This window comes from Myxine glutinosa, chromosome 2, assembly GCF_964187855.1.
Source record: "Myxine glutinosa chromosome 2, kmMyxGlut1.1, whole genome shotgun sequence".
NCBI lineage: Eukaryota > Metazoa > Chordata > Myxini > Myxiniformes > Myxinidae > Myxine > Myxine glutinosa.
In genome coordinates, this window is record NC_136262.1 from 412,518 (window position 1) to 428,285 (window position 15,768).

At 47.1% G+C, this 15,768-nt stretch overlaps 1 protein-coding gene across 1 annotated transcript in view; it reads right to left on the reverse strand.

Annotated features, from left to right (window-relative positions):
* MAN2A2 (mannosidase alpha class 2A member 2) overlaps nt 1-15,768 on the reverse strand; it is a 421,122-nt gene that overhangs the window by 149,961 nt on the left and 255,393 nt on the right. Inside the window, exon 13 of the mRNA XM_068108861.2 lies at nt 12,347-12,512. Coding sequence (XP_067964962.2) covers nt 12,347-12,512 — 166 coding nt within the window. The remainder of the gene's footprint in view (nt 1-12,346; nt 12,513-15,768) is intronic.

Here is a 15,768-nt window from a genome sequence, read left to right on the forward strand (position 1 = left end):
GGAGCATCTTCTCTTCTAGACTTGGTTATGACAAACTTCCCTGCAAATATCTGCTGCTTTCTTCTGCTCCAATCGGTTCTTCTGATCATTTGCTTGTAAAAGTGGGCATCTCTATGGCCATTCTCAAAGAGCCTCCTCAGCACAGACGAGTCTGGCATTTCACTCAGGCTGACTGGCACGGTCTTCAAGCAGCCATCAATCATCTGGACTGGTCTCCCATCTCTACTGCCTCTGACATAAACTCTTTCTTTAACAATGCAGCTAACAGGTGTAAAGACTAAAGCAACAGGTGTAAAGGCTACCAGAACGAATAAGCTACCAGCCAAAACGTGTCGGAGGCTGACAAAGCCGCCCAATCCGAGAGCGATAAACTCCGTCAGTGCCCGTGCCCCAAGCGCTAGGTATCGGAGATTTACTCAAAGGGCTCGGAATGCTTCCTGGTGCAGGTGACACAGGTGACAAACTTCCGGGGTCCGAATCGGCGGCACCGGTCTCAGCATTGTCCCGAAACGAATCCAGCCGGGCGGGGGTAGTCGCATTGGCCTCGGCCGGTACACTCATGACAGGCTGCCTGTTAACCTCTCCACAAGGCACGAGATGCCGGACCGACACCGTTGTCTCTCTACCGTCGGCCAAATGGACATGCCCGTATTCTGGATTTGCTTCCAATATTTCCTCGTGGTCCACGCGTGGTTCATATTTGCTCTGACGGACCGCTTGCTTCAGCAAAGCCGGACCAGGCTCAACTAGCCACGAGGGTAGAGGCTGTCCACTGGAACTACAACGTTGGAACTTAAACAATCGCTCGTGAGGACTTACGTTAGTCGCGGTGCATAGGAAAGACCTGATGGCGTGTAATGCTTCCGGCAACACATGCTCCCACATATTCAAAGTCATCCCGCGGGATCGCAGAGCCATTGTAACGGCTCTCCAAATAATGCCATTATAACGTTCAATTAAATAGTTCCCCTGGGGATAGAACGCCGTAGTGCGGCTCGAAGCAATTCCCTGCTTGAGGAGAAATTGCTTGATCTCCCAGGATAGGAACGCCGTTCCTCGGTCGCGATGTAAGAAAGCTGGATAGCTGAACATGAGGAACAACTGGCGAAGGCATTGGATTACCGTAAGAGACATGTCTGAGCATGGAAATGCAAATGGGAATCGTGAATACTCATCAACTACCGTTAGAAGGTAGCGATGTGCACCGTCGCTGGGCAAGGGCCCTTTGAAATCGATGTTCGGTCGCTCCCACGGCCATCCAGCATGGATCAGCGTACTCATATGGGGCTTGTAAAAACTCGGCTTCAGTTTTTTGCATACCGGACACGTCTTGCATACATGGCGAATATCGGCAACAGAGAAAGGCAAGTTTCTACTCCGAACGAAGTGGGCCATACGGGCGATGCCCGGATGACAAAGGGCAGTGTGCATATGATGTAGCTCGTCGACCGTCATTCCGGAGCAGATGGGATGAGACAGGGCGTCGGCCGCAAGATTATCCTTTCCCGGTCGGTACACAATATCAAAAGTATAGTCAGCCAATTCTCTGCACCAGCGTGCAATCTTCTCGTTCTTCATCTTTTGAGAGTGCTTCCCGTTGTACATGAAAGTGACTGATTGCTGATCAGTGATTAGGCGAAAATGCTTCCCGAAGAGGAAATGTCGCCATCTACGGACCGGCTCTACTATAGTGCACGTCTCCTTTTCGATCGAGGAATGGCGCCTCTCACTGTCTGACAAGGTCCGTGAAAAGAAAGCCACCGTCCCCCCTGTCCCCCCGATTCAGTGTGGCCACGATGGCGCAATCTCGTCTCCACCACGAAAGGAACAGTCTCATCGATCGATGGAGGTCACAACAGCCCCAGCTATGTCATCCTTCAGTTGTTGAAAGGATGTCTGAGCGGCCAAGGTCAACGGAAATGTTTTGCATGCGACGAGAGGGAGTATCTTCTCTGAGAACCTTGGGGCCCATGGTGAGTAATACGCAAACAGTCCCATTGCTTGCTTTAAAGTCGCCCCATCAACGGGATGGGCGAGGTCGAGTAGGGGCTGCAGGCGCGCCAAATCGGGCCGTATCTCCCCACCGGACACTGTGTAGCCTAAAAGATCTGTCGTTTTCACAGAGTAGCCACACTTGGTTTCGTTGAAGGTCAACCGGTATTTAAAAGCCACTTCCAAGAAGCACCACAGATTAGCATCATGGTCCTTCTGGTTCCATCTGCACAGAGTCACATTATCCACATACACAAATACATCTTGCAATTGCTCTTTTTAAAGGATGTCGTCGATTGCCCGTTGAAAGCATGGACTCTGTTCGTAACGCTGAATGGGATTCTACGAAATTGGTACAACCGCTGGCCAGACTCGAAAGCCGTGTAGGGCCGGTCGGCTTCCCGTATCGAATCTGATGATAGGCGCTTCATAGGTCCAGCGTACTGAAAACTCGATATTTCAATACCACCCAGACCATATTGTCCATTCCAGGGAGCGGGTAGACATTGTGTTGTGTGAAACGGTTAATAGTTTGCGAGTAGGTCAACGACCATGCGTTTGCGATGATTAGCGCGATTCACGACCAGCACCTGTGCCCACCAAGGTGAGCAACTGGGTTTGATTACTCCCTCGAGAAAAAGACAGGTAGTCTCGTCGGCTATAAACTGGACATTGGCCTGAGAATACTGCCTCGTTTTCCCGGTGACAGGGTGGCAATTAGATGTTAAACTCGGGAATAGCGGAGGAGGTTCGATAGCTATCTCCGCAAGGCTGCATACCGAGCCCGGCACGGAACCTACAGAGAGTGTTTGCGCGCCGCCGAACTGCATCTCTAGGCGTTTATGCCGGTTCAAGAAATCATGTCCGAGAAGCACGTCCGAGCAAAGGTTCTGAAACACCATCAACCTCACATCCGAATATGTAACATCATTTGCAATCAGCCTAACCACACAGAAACCGCGCGATCGCTGCCCCAAGGCCACTGAGGACAAGTATACGTGCTGCATCGCAGCAAAGGTGGGCCACCCGTGGCGCTCGACGAGACGCTGGCTGATGAAGCTTCGATCGCTTCCAGTATCAATCAGTGCTTCCAGTATCAATCAATGCTTCCACTGTTGATTCAATCTTCCAGTGCTTCCACTTCCAATATCAATTGCTGTTGATTTCCACTGGAACCACAATGCGCACAAGGCTGCGGGGAGCTCCCCGCGACCCCGAAGATATGCGCGCTCCAGCGAGCGTCGTCCGTCGGGCTTCGGTGGACCGACAGACCTTGGCGAAGTGACATTTTTCCCCGCAATTGTGACACGTTGTCTCCCGAGCAGGGCACAACAAGCGGGGGTGGTGGCGATTTCCGCAGAAGTAGCATTTAGCAGTTGCCCCAGCAGGGGTCGGCGCAGCGGCGGTGCGTGGTTCGCTCTCCTCGTCGTCAGATCCCTCTCCAAGGGAACCCCGGCTCGCGATACCCCACGCGGGTGCTCGCTCGGCGGCAGAGTCTGACTCCCCGCGACCATCAGTGTAGGCCGTAGCACCTGCAGTTATGAATGGACGGCTGTAGGTTTCAGATCTGACTTGAGCCATCTGGAGGACTCGGGCTTGGTCGAAAGCTGTTTTGAAGTCCAGCGTTTCGCTCTCGAGGAGCCGTTGTCGAATCGTGGGAGACTGGAGCCCAGTTATAAAAGCACCGCACACTAAATCATCAGTACACTCTATGCCCGTGTGATCCGGTATGGCACAGTCTTTGCCAAGCTGTCGTAAGATCTGGCCGTATTGCTCCTGCGATTCCGCAAACTCCAGTCTGCACGTCACCAGAAGATGCCGCGCGTATACAGTGCTGTGCTGCTTTACATAAAGTGCCGTCAAAGTTGCTACAACATCAGCATAGGTCGGGCAATGGAAGACATATTCATATATGGTATGGGACATGTTGCAAGACAAAACGTTAAATCACTGAGCGTCTGTAATCTCCGGGACTAAGTCTCTGTCGAGCCGTAAGGAGTGAAGCCAGGGGGGTCAGCTGGCCGACGGAGTCGCTCGCGTTGGGGTCCCCGGAGAAGCGCTACAACTTGATGAGCTTTTCCATGGTTCTTGGACGTCTCAGAATCGATTTGAATAAATTGTGTTGAAAAAAACCTTCAAGACCTCACTTCAAGATACGAGGCTTTATTCAAATCGATCTTTGGCATCCAACACAACAGACAATAGTATCATCAGTCCTACACATCTGATAAAGCATTATAAAGCAAAGCCAAGCATTTTAAACATTCGTCATAAATCCCAGTCACTTCTTAACAATAAGATCCAGTGCTCATCTCAGCGTGACTCATTCAGCAGACAAGATAATAACCCCCTTTCGGACCGCGCGCTCGCTCCGAAATAGGCATCCGATATGCCCGACCCCAACGATGGCTGTAAATCTTCTTCTTCTTCTTCTTCACCACACATACCCTTCCTCCCGTCCGTGGTACACTGAATCTTGTGGTGAGGCAGCTGCCCTGAAACAACTTGCCTTTGCCTCTTGGAAGGCTAATCCAACTGAAGGCAATCTCAGTTCCTTTCACAAAGCTCGGAACAAGTGTGTGTCTACCCTCAGGAGAGCCAGGAAACAATATCTATCTTCTCTCAAGACTGAACTCTCAAAACCTGCCTCCCTCCTCCATATCCTGGTGGCATCTGGTCAAATCTGTTTCTGGTGTTTGTTCCCCCTCCATTCCTCCCTTACTTCAAACAGCTACACAGCTGACACCGCACGTGACAAAGCCGAATGCCTCAACTCTGTGTTTGCCTCAAAATCTTGTGTTCCATACCCAACTCTCTCTGTCCCCACCTTACCCAGTCGAACCGAGCTGCTCCTGGACTTTGTGTCCTTCTCTCCTGACAAGGTGGAGAAGTTTGTGTCAAACCTCGACTTTGATTCTGCAACTGGACCAGACGGAATCAGCTCACGGGTCCCAAAATCCTGCTCTGCCGCTCTATCTCACCCTCTCTCAATTCTCTTCACCCTCTCTTTTGCTCAAGATCATCTGCCATCTGCTTGGAAATCAGCAAACATTACCGCTTTACACAAGAAAGGTGCAAAAACAGATCCTTGCAACTACAGACCAATCAGCCTGCTCCCAATAATCAGCAAGGTCATGGAATTGATCATCGCTTCTGACATCAAATCCTTCCTCTTCTCCAATGGCTTGATCTCTGATCATCAATTTGGATTCAGACCAGGTCATTCTACTCTGGACATGCTGCATCTGCTGTCTTAATCATGGATGAAGGTCCTTTATGCCAAACAGGAAATCATAGCTGTCTCCCTTGACAAATATTGTGCCTTCGATACGGCCGGGCACCCCGCTCAACTCACCAAACTCTCCTCTTGTGGTATCCATGGAAACCTCCACACATGGCTTGCGGACTTCCTCTCTGGTCGTCGGCAACATGTGGCCCTGAATGGAATTCTCTCTTCTCCCATCCCTGTTCAGGCTGGAGTTCCTCAAGGCAGTGTTCTGGGCCCTGTGCTTTTTCTAGTCTTCATTAATGATCTCTCCAGCTCTCTGGAAAATCCTCTCTGTCGCTTTGCTGATGACTCCACTCTCTGCCACTCCATATCGCAAACCTCAGATCGGCAGGCAGCAGCCTCTTCACTCTCTGCAGACCTGGACAATATCACAAACTGGTCAAACAAGTGGAACATGTCTTTTATTCCTGACAAATCTCACGCTCTCACTTTGTCTCTCTGGAATGACCATCTTGACAACCCTCCCATCTACTTTCTGAACAATCCTCTCAAATAAGTTCCGTCACTCAAGCTTTTGGGTCTCACTATCTGCCATGATCTTTCCTGGGAAAACCACATTTCCAAGCTGGCCTCCAAAGCCAGTCACCGACTGGGCATCCTCCGTCGTGCGAGGTCCGTTCTGGGCACTTCTGAGCTCCTCACCACATACAAGGCTTTCATCCGCAGCTTGATGGAGTACTGCTCTCCCCTCTGGGCTGGTGCTCCTGACTCACACCTAGCTCGGCTTCATGCGGTTGAAACCAAAGCATTCAGAATCATTGGAATCTCCCGCGATGAAGCTGATTTTGAGGGCCTTTCTCTCTCTCACAGCAGGCAGGTCTTCTGCCGACTCCTCTCCGGGATTGCTACCCCTGATCTGTCTGTGCTCTGTCCCCCAAATATTCCTGCAGGACGCACAAGATCTGCCAGCAACCCTCTTTGGTGAAACTGCCAAAATCAAGACTCTCTGCTCACCCTCATTCTTTAATTCGTCTTTTCTCCCGGCTCTGGAACAAACTCCCACACTCTCTTCAATGCCTCTCCTCCCTCCAAGTCTTCAAAACAGCTGTTCACCACCATCTCTTATCTTCCCCCATCCAAAACCTTGATCTTTTCTACCCCCATTAAAAGACCCCAAATCCTTTAATCTACTGTAAAGCTTGATGGAGTACTGCTCTCGTGTAACCCTCCCTCCTCCGCCAGCCCTCTCCCTTCCACAGATCTACCGAAATCCCTTTTCTCTTCTGTTGTTGTGCTTGTATGCTTCCCTCTCTCCCCCTCTTGGCTCCCGCTCCCTTCATTGCATGTTTTATGTGTCTGTGCAACATGAGCCTCGATTCTGTATTAAAAAAAGAAAAGAAAAAAAAGCCATCCAGCAACATGGCGAGAACTTCAAGATGGAAACATATCTATCACCAAGAGTGAGATTTCGTTCGTCTCAATAGGTGCAGAACATGCCTGCGAATATCTCAACAAGATGATGAAGGTTCATTCTGGCCTAATTGGCATTTCCAATAATGTGAATGCTAGGCAGTGGTTCTTCTTGGCTTCTGCAGAGATGTCATGCCTCTCAACAGCGTTTAAAGGACAGTTTGGGCTTTAAGTAAACAAGCCAGAGGAACACCATGGTGTACGACCCACTGCTGCCAGGAAAGAACAGGAAGCTGTTGACAAAATCAAGGCTGCAATACTGAGCCACAGGAATCCCTTTGCTGTTGAAGGTGATCATCTATACAATTTCAGCACACATGCATATGTACAACAAGAGTATGTCCCACAAATCTTGAACATGGATGACATCTGTCAGAAGCTTTATGAAGATTATGACACTGAACGTATCAATGGAGATGTTAATCTCTGGGCACCAGTCAAAAAGCAGAACAACAAGATGTACATGTCTGGCAGCAAGAAACAAACTTTCAAGTTCCATGACCAGACGGTTGACCTAAAAGAGACCAAAGATCTCCATGGCTGATGGTTCTCACCAGATCGAGCAGGGACATCGATCAGAAGAATGCAGTTGACAACTATGAGTTCACATCGACTCCGAGAGCACTATTTGCACCAGACGGCTCAATGCTGCCATGCATTGACAAGTCCAAGATGATACGCAGCCTTGAGAAGCTGGCAAAACCAGATGAAACCCATGAACAAACAGAAGCTCCAGTGGCCAAAGAGCAGGATGATGACAGAGGTTCTGTATCATCATCTCCATCGTCATCATCAAATCAAAAGATCATCATTGTTGATGGAATGGTGCTTGTCCAGAAGATGGAAGATGAAATATTGCCGGAGTGCGGGGAGCCTGTGTCGCCGGGTATTCTCAGTGAGGTTCCGGAGGGTCCAGGCCTTGAGAATCCGGGTTGGAGCGAAAGCCGTCCGCCATCTTGGCCACGCGAGCACCCTGCAGGGAACAGGCTTTCGTCGTGTCGGCTGGGCATTATTCCCTGGTGGATTGCCGGGAACGGCTGTGCCAGAAAGGGACACGTGAGAATTATATGGAGGCTCGCGGGTTGAACCGCAACGTGTATGTCGGAGCGCATCTTTTTGAGGTTCCTCGCCACCGCTGTGCTGCTTGGGGGCTGAGCACGTGACCTCGGGGTCGTCTCGCTCGTCCACGCCTCAATTGACCACCGGGCCTTGACTCCCCGGTCGCGGGAGCGCACAGAGACATTGGGGACTTCGCCTTGGAGGGGAGCAGAGACATTGGGGGAGGTACCTTGAGTGGAGTTAAGGGGCTTGACAAGGATATTATCGTAAGATTTGAAAGTAGGGGTGATTGCCCCATTGCTGTATGGCTCTTTGTGTGTGATTTATAATATAGTATGGTTTGTTTATAACTTGGTGTGGTTGCATCATTGGTTCGGCTGTTTCATTTGCTGGTTCCATTGAGGGACGTTATTTGCTGGGTTTCAACCAGGGATACACATCTTTCTGCCGGGGACCCTCTCGGGGTTCGGAGGTCCACCGAGACCAGAGGTAAGGCGGGAGGGGGGGGGGGGCGTAACAATACGTATGCAGTTGTCACGACCAACAATTTGATTGTGCATTTTTTCATGAAAATACAAACTTCTTTTCTTGGTTTTTGGTGTTCATCTATATTATATTCTCCGTAGGTGATTCTGTTTGTGAGTCTGTCCGGGGGTGTGGCGTCCTCTGTTGAGAAAGTAGCTCCACCCATTCTGGAAGAGGCTTCAAAAACAAATATCCACCATTTTATTTACTCGCATAGCTTTGAGGCCTGTTTTGTTAGCCCTGTGGTGTCTTGCTCTCTCTCACAGTTTTATTTCAACTCTAATGCGATATCTCATTTCATTTTTAACAGTCACCAACATGGTTTTAGACTCGGTTGAAAAAAAAACGGGAATGAAATCTGATGAGAATTTCTGTTTATAGAACGAAATGCATTTTCAAAGGCCTATAACATAGAAGGCCATTGGCACTCTCTCACGCCTTTATCTCCACACTAACTCACCATCTGATTTCATTTTTATCGATGGTTTTAGTCTCGGTTTCGGGAATAATTGAGAAAATGCACGCACACACGGGAAATTGCCAAGATATATTAATTACAACAACAATTACAACATTTTGATTACAACAACCCACTCACCAGGCAATGCCTGTTTTGTTCGGAGCGATTACACACCCACCAAAGAAGATGCGTTTCATTTCACGAGGAAATATAATCATGAAATCTTTAATAATTTTTTTTTTGGTTTTCGCATGAGTTTTCAAGGCTGAATCAATCGTGTGCACATCCAGGATTAATAAAGAAACTCCATTTCACTTGTGCATGGACATGTAATTCACATGTGTAAAATATATAAATAAATACAGACGGCAAGTGATCTGGTTTGGTAATTACGATTATAATCGCTGCGGAAGTGGACGCTGCCAGTCGGCGTCATCGCGTGCTATCGCATGTTGCGGACGGTTCTTTGTCAGTTTCTTGGTGCGAGGTACTCTCGACGTCAGAATATGCTCCATTTGCGTCGTGTGCATCTGAGCTGTCTTTAGCTCAAGGTTACACAATGTGGGTGGTCATTCCTGCTTCTTTATGTCAGCGCTGTCTCAATGAGTTGCATGAGGGTTGGTAACTGCCAATTTCAAAATGAATAAAAGAATGAGGGAACAGAACGAGACACCAATGAACGTCATAATCCTCTCCCACTCCCCCGTGTGTGACCCACCCCACCCCCCGTGTGTGACCCCCCTCCCCAATCCCCCCCCCTCCCCACCCCACTCCCTAGTGCAGCGTGTGTGTGTGTGTGTGTGTGTGTGTGTGTGTGTAAATGTGTGTGTGTACGTGTGCATGTGTGTGTGTGTGTGTGTGTGTGTGTGTGTGTGTGTGTGTGTGTGTGTGTGTGTGTGTGTGTGTGTATGTATGTGTGTGTGTGGATGAATGTGTGTGTGTGGATGAATGTGTGTGTGTGTTCGTGTATGTGTGTGTGGATGTACAGTCACATGGAAAAGTAAGTAAACCCCATGTAAAGTTTTGACTTTTTCAACATATTTCAACATACAGCTATTTGATCTTCATTTCAACAATATTGACAGATAAAGGTGATATAATATAACAAATATCATGAAACATTCACATTTTGTAGTCCATTGTATAATTTAAATGAACATAAATGCAAATTTCGCATTTGGAAAAAGTAAGTACACCCCTACATTTATCACGACTTCAAATACCTAAAATTAGAATCAGGTGCACCAGCTCAGGTGCAAATGATTAGAACATCGTTAGAGGATCTTGGAGGAACCTGTCTTATTTAAACCTCAGACATTTAGTTTGGTTTGCTCTGTTGTTGAAGTGTGTGGCGTCACCATGCCGAGATCAAAAGAGCTCTCTGAGGCCTTCAGAAAGAAGGTTATAGATGCCTACGAGTCTGGGGAGGGATCTAAAAAGATCTCCAAACAATTTGAAATCAATCATTCGACTGTCCGGAAGATCATCGACAAGTGGAGAAGATTCCAAACAACTGCCAACTTGTTCAGGCCAGGCCGCCCCAGCAAGTTCAGCCCAAGAGCAGACCGCAAGATGCTGAAAGAAGTCTCTAAGAACCCAGAATGTCATCACGGGACCTACAGGTAGCTCTTGCCACTGTTGATGTCAAAGTGCACGAGTCTACCATTAGAAAGAGGCTGCACAAATTTGATCTACATGGGAGGTGTGCCAGGAGGAAACCTTTGCTGTCCAGAAAGAACATCAGGGCAAGACTAAAGTTTGCCAATGAACACCTACGCAAAGACCAGCACTTCTGGAACAAAGACCAGCTCCCCCAGCTCTATCTGTGCTCTGTCCCCCAAATATTCCTACAGGTCGCACAACATCTGCCAGCAACTATCTTCTGATGAAATTGCCAAAATCAAGACTCTCTGCTCACCTTCACTCTTTCATTCCTCTTTACTCCCGCCTCTGGAACAAACATCCTCACTCTCTTCAATCCCACTCCTCCCTGCAGGTCTTCAAAACAGCTGTTCAACACCATCTCTTATCTTCCTCCATCCAAAACCTTGATTTTTTCTACCCCCGTTAATTCACCCCAGATCCACTTTTTTGAAATTCCGACTTCTTTCCTGAAAGTTCTAGCAGTGTCCATGTGTTTTATACTTCTCCCACCCCGCGCCCCACGGCCTTCCCATGCCTCCTCCCACCAAGCCCTCTCCCTCCCACATATCTTCCGTTGTCCCTGTTCTCCACTGTTGTACTTGTGTGCTTCCCTCTCGCTCTCCATCTTGTTTCCCGCTCCCTTTATTGTATGTTTTTTGTGTACGTTTTTTTTTTTTGTGATTGATGTTAGCTCTTACACGAGCCTCAATCTTGTATACCAAAAAAAAAAATGATGGATTGATGATGCGATGATATGATACGATCGATATGATGGATTGATGATGCGATGATATGATGCGATCGATATGATGGATTGATGATGCGATGATATGATGCGATCGATATGATGGTTTGATGATGCGATGATGTGATGGATTGATGATGCGGTGATATGATGCGATCAATATGATGGATTGATGATGCGATTATATGATGCAATCAATATGATGGATTGATGATGCTATGATATGAATCGATTGATATGATGGATTGATGATGCGATCGATATGATGGATTGATGATGTGATGATATGATGCAATCGATATGATGGATTGATGATGTGATGATATGAATAGATCAATATGATTGATTGATGTTACGATGATATGATGCGATCAATATGATGGATTGATTATGCGATGTTATGAATCGATCGATATGATGGATTGATGATGCAATGATATGATGCGATCAATATGATGGATTGATGATGCGATGCTGTGATGCGATCATATGATGGGATGGTATGATGCAATGAATATGATGGATTGATGATGCGATGATATGATGCGATCGATATGATGGATTGATGATGCGATCGATATGATGGATTGATGATGTGCTGATATGATGCAATCGATATGATGGATTGATGATGCGAAGCTATGAAAAATTTCTTCCAGTCGATGTCAGAGACTGGTAGACAGTTATAAGAAACGACTACTTGAGGTTGTTTCTACCAAAGGGGGCAAAACCACCTATTAGAGCCAAGGGTGTACTTACTTTTTCCACATGCGAAATTTGCATTTATGTTTATTTAAATAATCCAATGGACTACAAAATGTAAATGTTTCATGATATTTGTTATATTATATCACCTTTATCTATCAATATTGTTGAAATGAAGATCAAATAGCTGTATGTTGAAATATGTTGAAAAAGTCAAAACTTTACATGGGGTGTACTTACTTTTTCACGTGACTGTGTGTGTGTGTGTGTGTGTGTGTGTGTGTGTGTGTGTGTGTGTGTGTGTGTATAAAAGACAGTATTGTGAGGAACAGAAATGAAAAAACGAGATGTGTGTGTGTGTGTGTGTGTGTATATGCACGCTGCACACACATGCATACAAATCGTAATGCCACAAAGTGCAGCATCACCATCAACACAATCGTTTGCTCACTGCACAAGGTTCCAAGTTTCTCCTAATCTTGTTCTCCCCTTACAGCGATCTTGCTGCCAAACCCACCTCAAACTCTTTCGTCGAGATGGTTGTCTTGTTGAACCACAGTGGGACAATCTGGGCAGGTACAGCCCGCTTGTCAGCTGACGTCACATGCACGTTAAAGAGGTTTACTCGTACACGTACGGTGCAGCTCCGTGACAAAGCCAGTGGGTTGAATATGACAACAGGACTGAGCAACGAAAGTCGAACCGAGGTTTTGGGGAAAAGAAAGCACAGGACAAAACATACTTTACATTCCATATACATGTAACAACAACCAAAACCATACCGATACTCTTCAACGTCGCGACGTCGACCGATACGCCTCTGCCCACGTTATTACATTATTATACATACTTGAACCAAGTTTGATTTAAATCATTTCAGCTGTTCTCAAGTATCACATTTTTACCTGACATGACCTCTGACCTTTGATCTGTTGATGGCATAATCCAATCAATTCATCTTTGTATCATATACACTCCAAATCTGGTCACAATCCCATCAATGGTTCCCAAGTTAGCACAAAAACATAATTTTTACCTAACATGACCTTTTGACCCCATAATCTAATCCGTTTATCATTGCATCATCATCCATACTTGTACGAAGTTTGACTTGGCCTTTAGCCATTCTTAAGTTATTGCGGTGACGAAAACCTATCAGGGACGGACGGAAGCACGGACGGACAACACAAAAAGCATGTCTCCACAGGGACTTTATCGGCAGAGGTTAAACAAGAATGACCGCACTGTGGGCACAACCTGAGACAAAATCCGGTAACGGGCTCATTGGGAAACGCTCATTTAAAGCACTCTTTAATTGATGAACAGCACAATTGGGAAACACATTTAATGCGCTATTAAAGGATGAACTCAACATGGATGAATGAATGAATGAATGATCGTTTTAAGGCCATTTTTCCCCACTAGAGCGGGGGTTAGCCTTGCGGGCCCCATGACAATCATGGTTCCCTGTTTGAGGCAATGTTTTTATGGCCGGATGCCCTTCCTGACACCAACCCTTAGTCGCCTCTTACGATGCGCAGGGATACGGTGTACCTATTCTAAACCGGGGTACACACAGGGATCATTCATCCCAGCAAGCTGGTACTCAATTTGCCGACCTCGGAAGGATGACAGGCTGAGTCAACCGTCCTGGCGTTAATTCAGCGATCGACCGGGATTCGAACACAGGATCCTAAGATCCCAAGCCAGCACCCTAACCGCTAAGCCAACACCAGGCTAAAAAGATTAACTCAACATCTCCTATCCATTTCACAACGACAACAACAACAACAGCGTGAAGCTCTTGTTGACCTGCAACATGTCGCAGGTAAAAAAACAAACATATCTGATATTGTAGATATTATACAGCACTCCGATGAATCTGTGGGCATCAATAAACGAGGTGTACATGCTGACAATCCAAGCTATGGCAAACAAGGTGCATATTTTTATAAGTTGTGTCGAGGCAATGGAGATAGTAAAGTGAAAACAAAACAAATCGATATTTCAAGGTGGAATGCAAGTGGAGAATGACAAAAGGTAAAAAATCCATAATAATAATAATAATAATAACAATAATAACAAGCGTTACGCCTTGGTCCCCGGTCGGTGAAGTGACGCGAGTTGACAAAGTGGAAGACGCAAGGCGGCCATCTTGGATTTTGACGTGGCGACCCAATTTTCAATAGCGTTCTCCCTTATGTGTAGATACACCCACACACCAGATTAGAAGTTAGTAGTTCGTTTATTTTTCAAGATATTTCGCTCACAAGGTTCAGACATATATATGGTGGTGGCCATCTTGGATTTTGACGTGGCGACCCAATCTTCAATAGCGTTCTTCCTTATGCCTAGGTACACCCACACACCAGATTAGAAGTTGGTACTTCATTTATTTTTCAAGATATTTCGCTCACAAGGTTCAGACATATATATGGTGGTGGCCATCTTGGATTTTGACGTGGGTTGCACCCACACACCAAATTAGAATACGGTCCTTCGCTTACGCACACACGTACGCATGCCCACACGCATGGACGGACGCACGCATGGACGGACGCACGTACGGACGGACAGACGGAGAGGAAAACCATAATCCCCCTTTCGCTCCATGGTGCGACGGGGCACAGTAAAAGAGACTGGTGTCATTGGTTGTTATCTCAATATGCGGGTTTTATAAGGAGGAAGAGAGCCCTCCCATGTCTCAAAATACGTGTGTGTGTGTGTGTGTGTGTGTGTGTGTGTGTGTGTGTGTGTGTGTGTACTGTATATATTTTGTTACAGCCCTGAGTTTCAGGTTTACTAAGAGGGGGTAGCCTCGGTTTCCCCAAACCTACCGGGCTTGAGGCTGCCGCACACGAATTACTTTGTGCCGCAGCAGGTTGCTAATCAACCACGGATGCTAACCAGTTAACCACGTGCTCTAGTGTCCACTGTCTAATACCGTTTAACTGAACGTCACGGGCCGGGACACATGCCCTCGACTATGCACCAATCTTATCTTAATGAGGGCGGCGGAGCAACGCCATGGTGCAAGCCGGACTAACGAGCCAATTAGGCGGGGAATGATAATCTCCCTCGGTACACGAAGTACAAACAGTGCCGGATCAATGGAGGAAAATATGGGCACGAACAGATTGGAAAGGAACGTCAACAAGGTATTTATTAGTTATTTTACAAGGCGCAGGTGGGATCATGCAAAATGGGGGGGATGGAACTCAAGGGTTTAAATGGTCATGGGAGGGGAAGGTGCACGCAAAGGGAACAATAAGGGAAGTTAAATCAAAATGTACACATGTTCACTTCAATGAAGGGTGTCGCAGGAATTAGGATATTTATAAGCAGGAAAGAAAATGGACGAGAGCAAAACCTTAACCTACATCTTATCTATCGCAGTGACACAGTACGGGGCGCCCATCAGACATTCACAGAGGGGGAAATAACAGAAGATAACGATAGTGTGAGGATACGTCCTCTCGCCCTACTCGGCGAAAACAGTCGTGCTTTTGTGACCCAATGCTATGGGAGGGAGTAAAGATGGGACGAATACCGAGGTGACTATGATGGATTGAGTGTAGAGTGGCAGGTGAGGTGTGCATAATGCGGATGATGCAAGATGAAATGCAAAAGGGCATCTGCATTTCAGAAAGACGATAAAAAATAAAAGAAATCTGAGAAAAGAAAGTGTGAGAGGATCGCCTACTGTGTGAGACTTGAAAAGGAAGATGTGAGCATAACTTGGTTTGGCACTAATTGTTTCACTCGCTCCATCCACCCGAGGCCTCCAGCTCCGAACCGCCAATGCGAGCACCATCCCTCGAGCCAAGATCGTTAACCAACACACACACAAAGAGAGCATGTAGACAGGCAGACAGAGAGAGAGCGAGAGCCTTGCCCGCAATGCTTTTATAGTCCCTTAGCGAGGGTGGGGCATGCCAG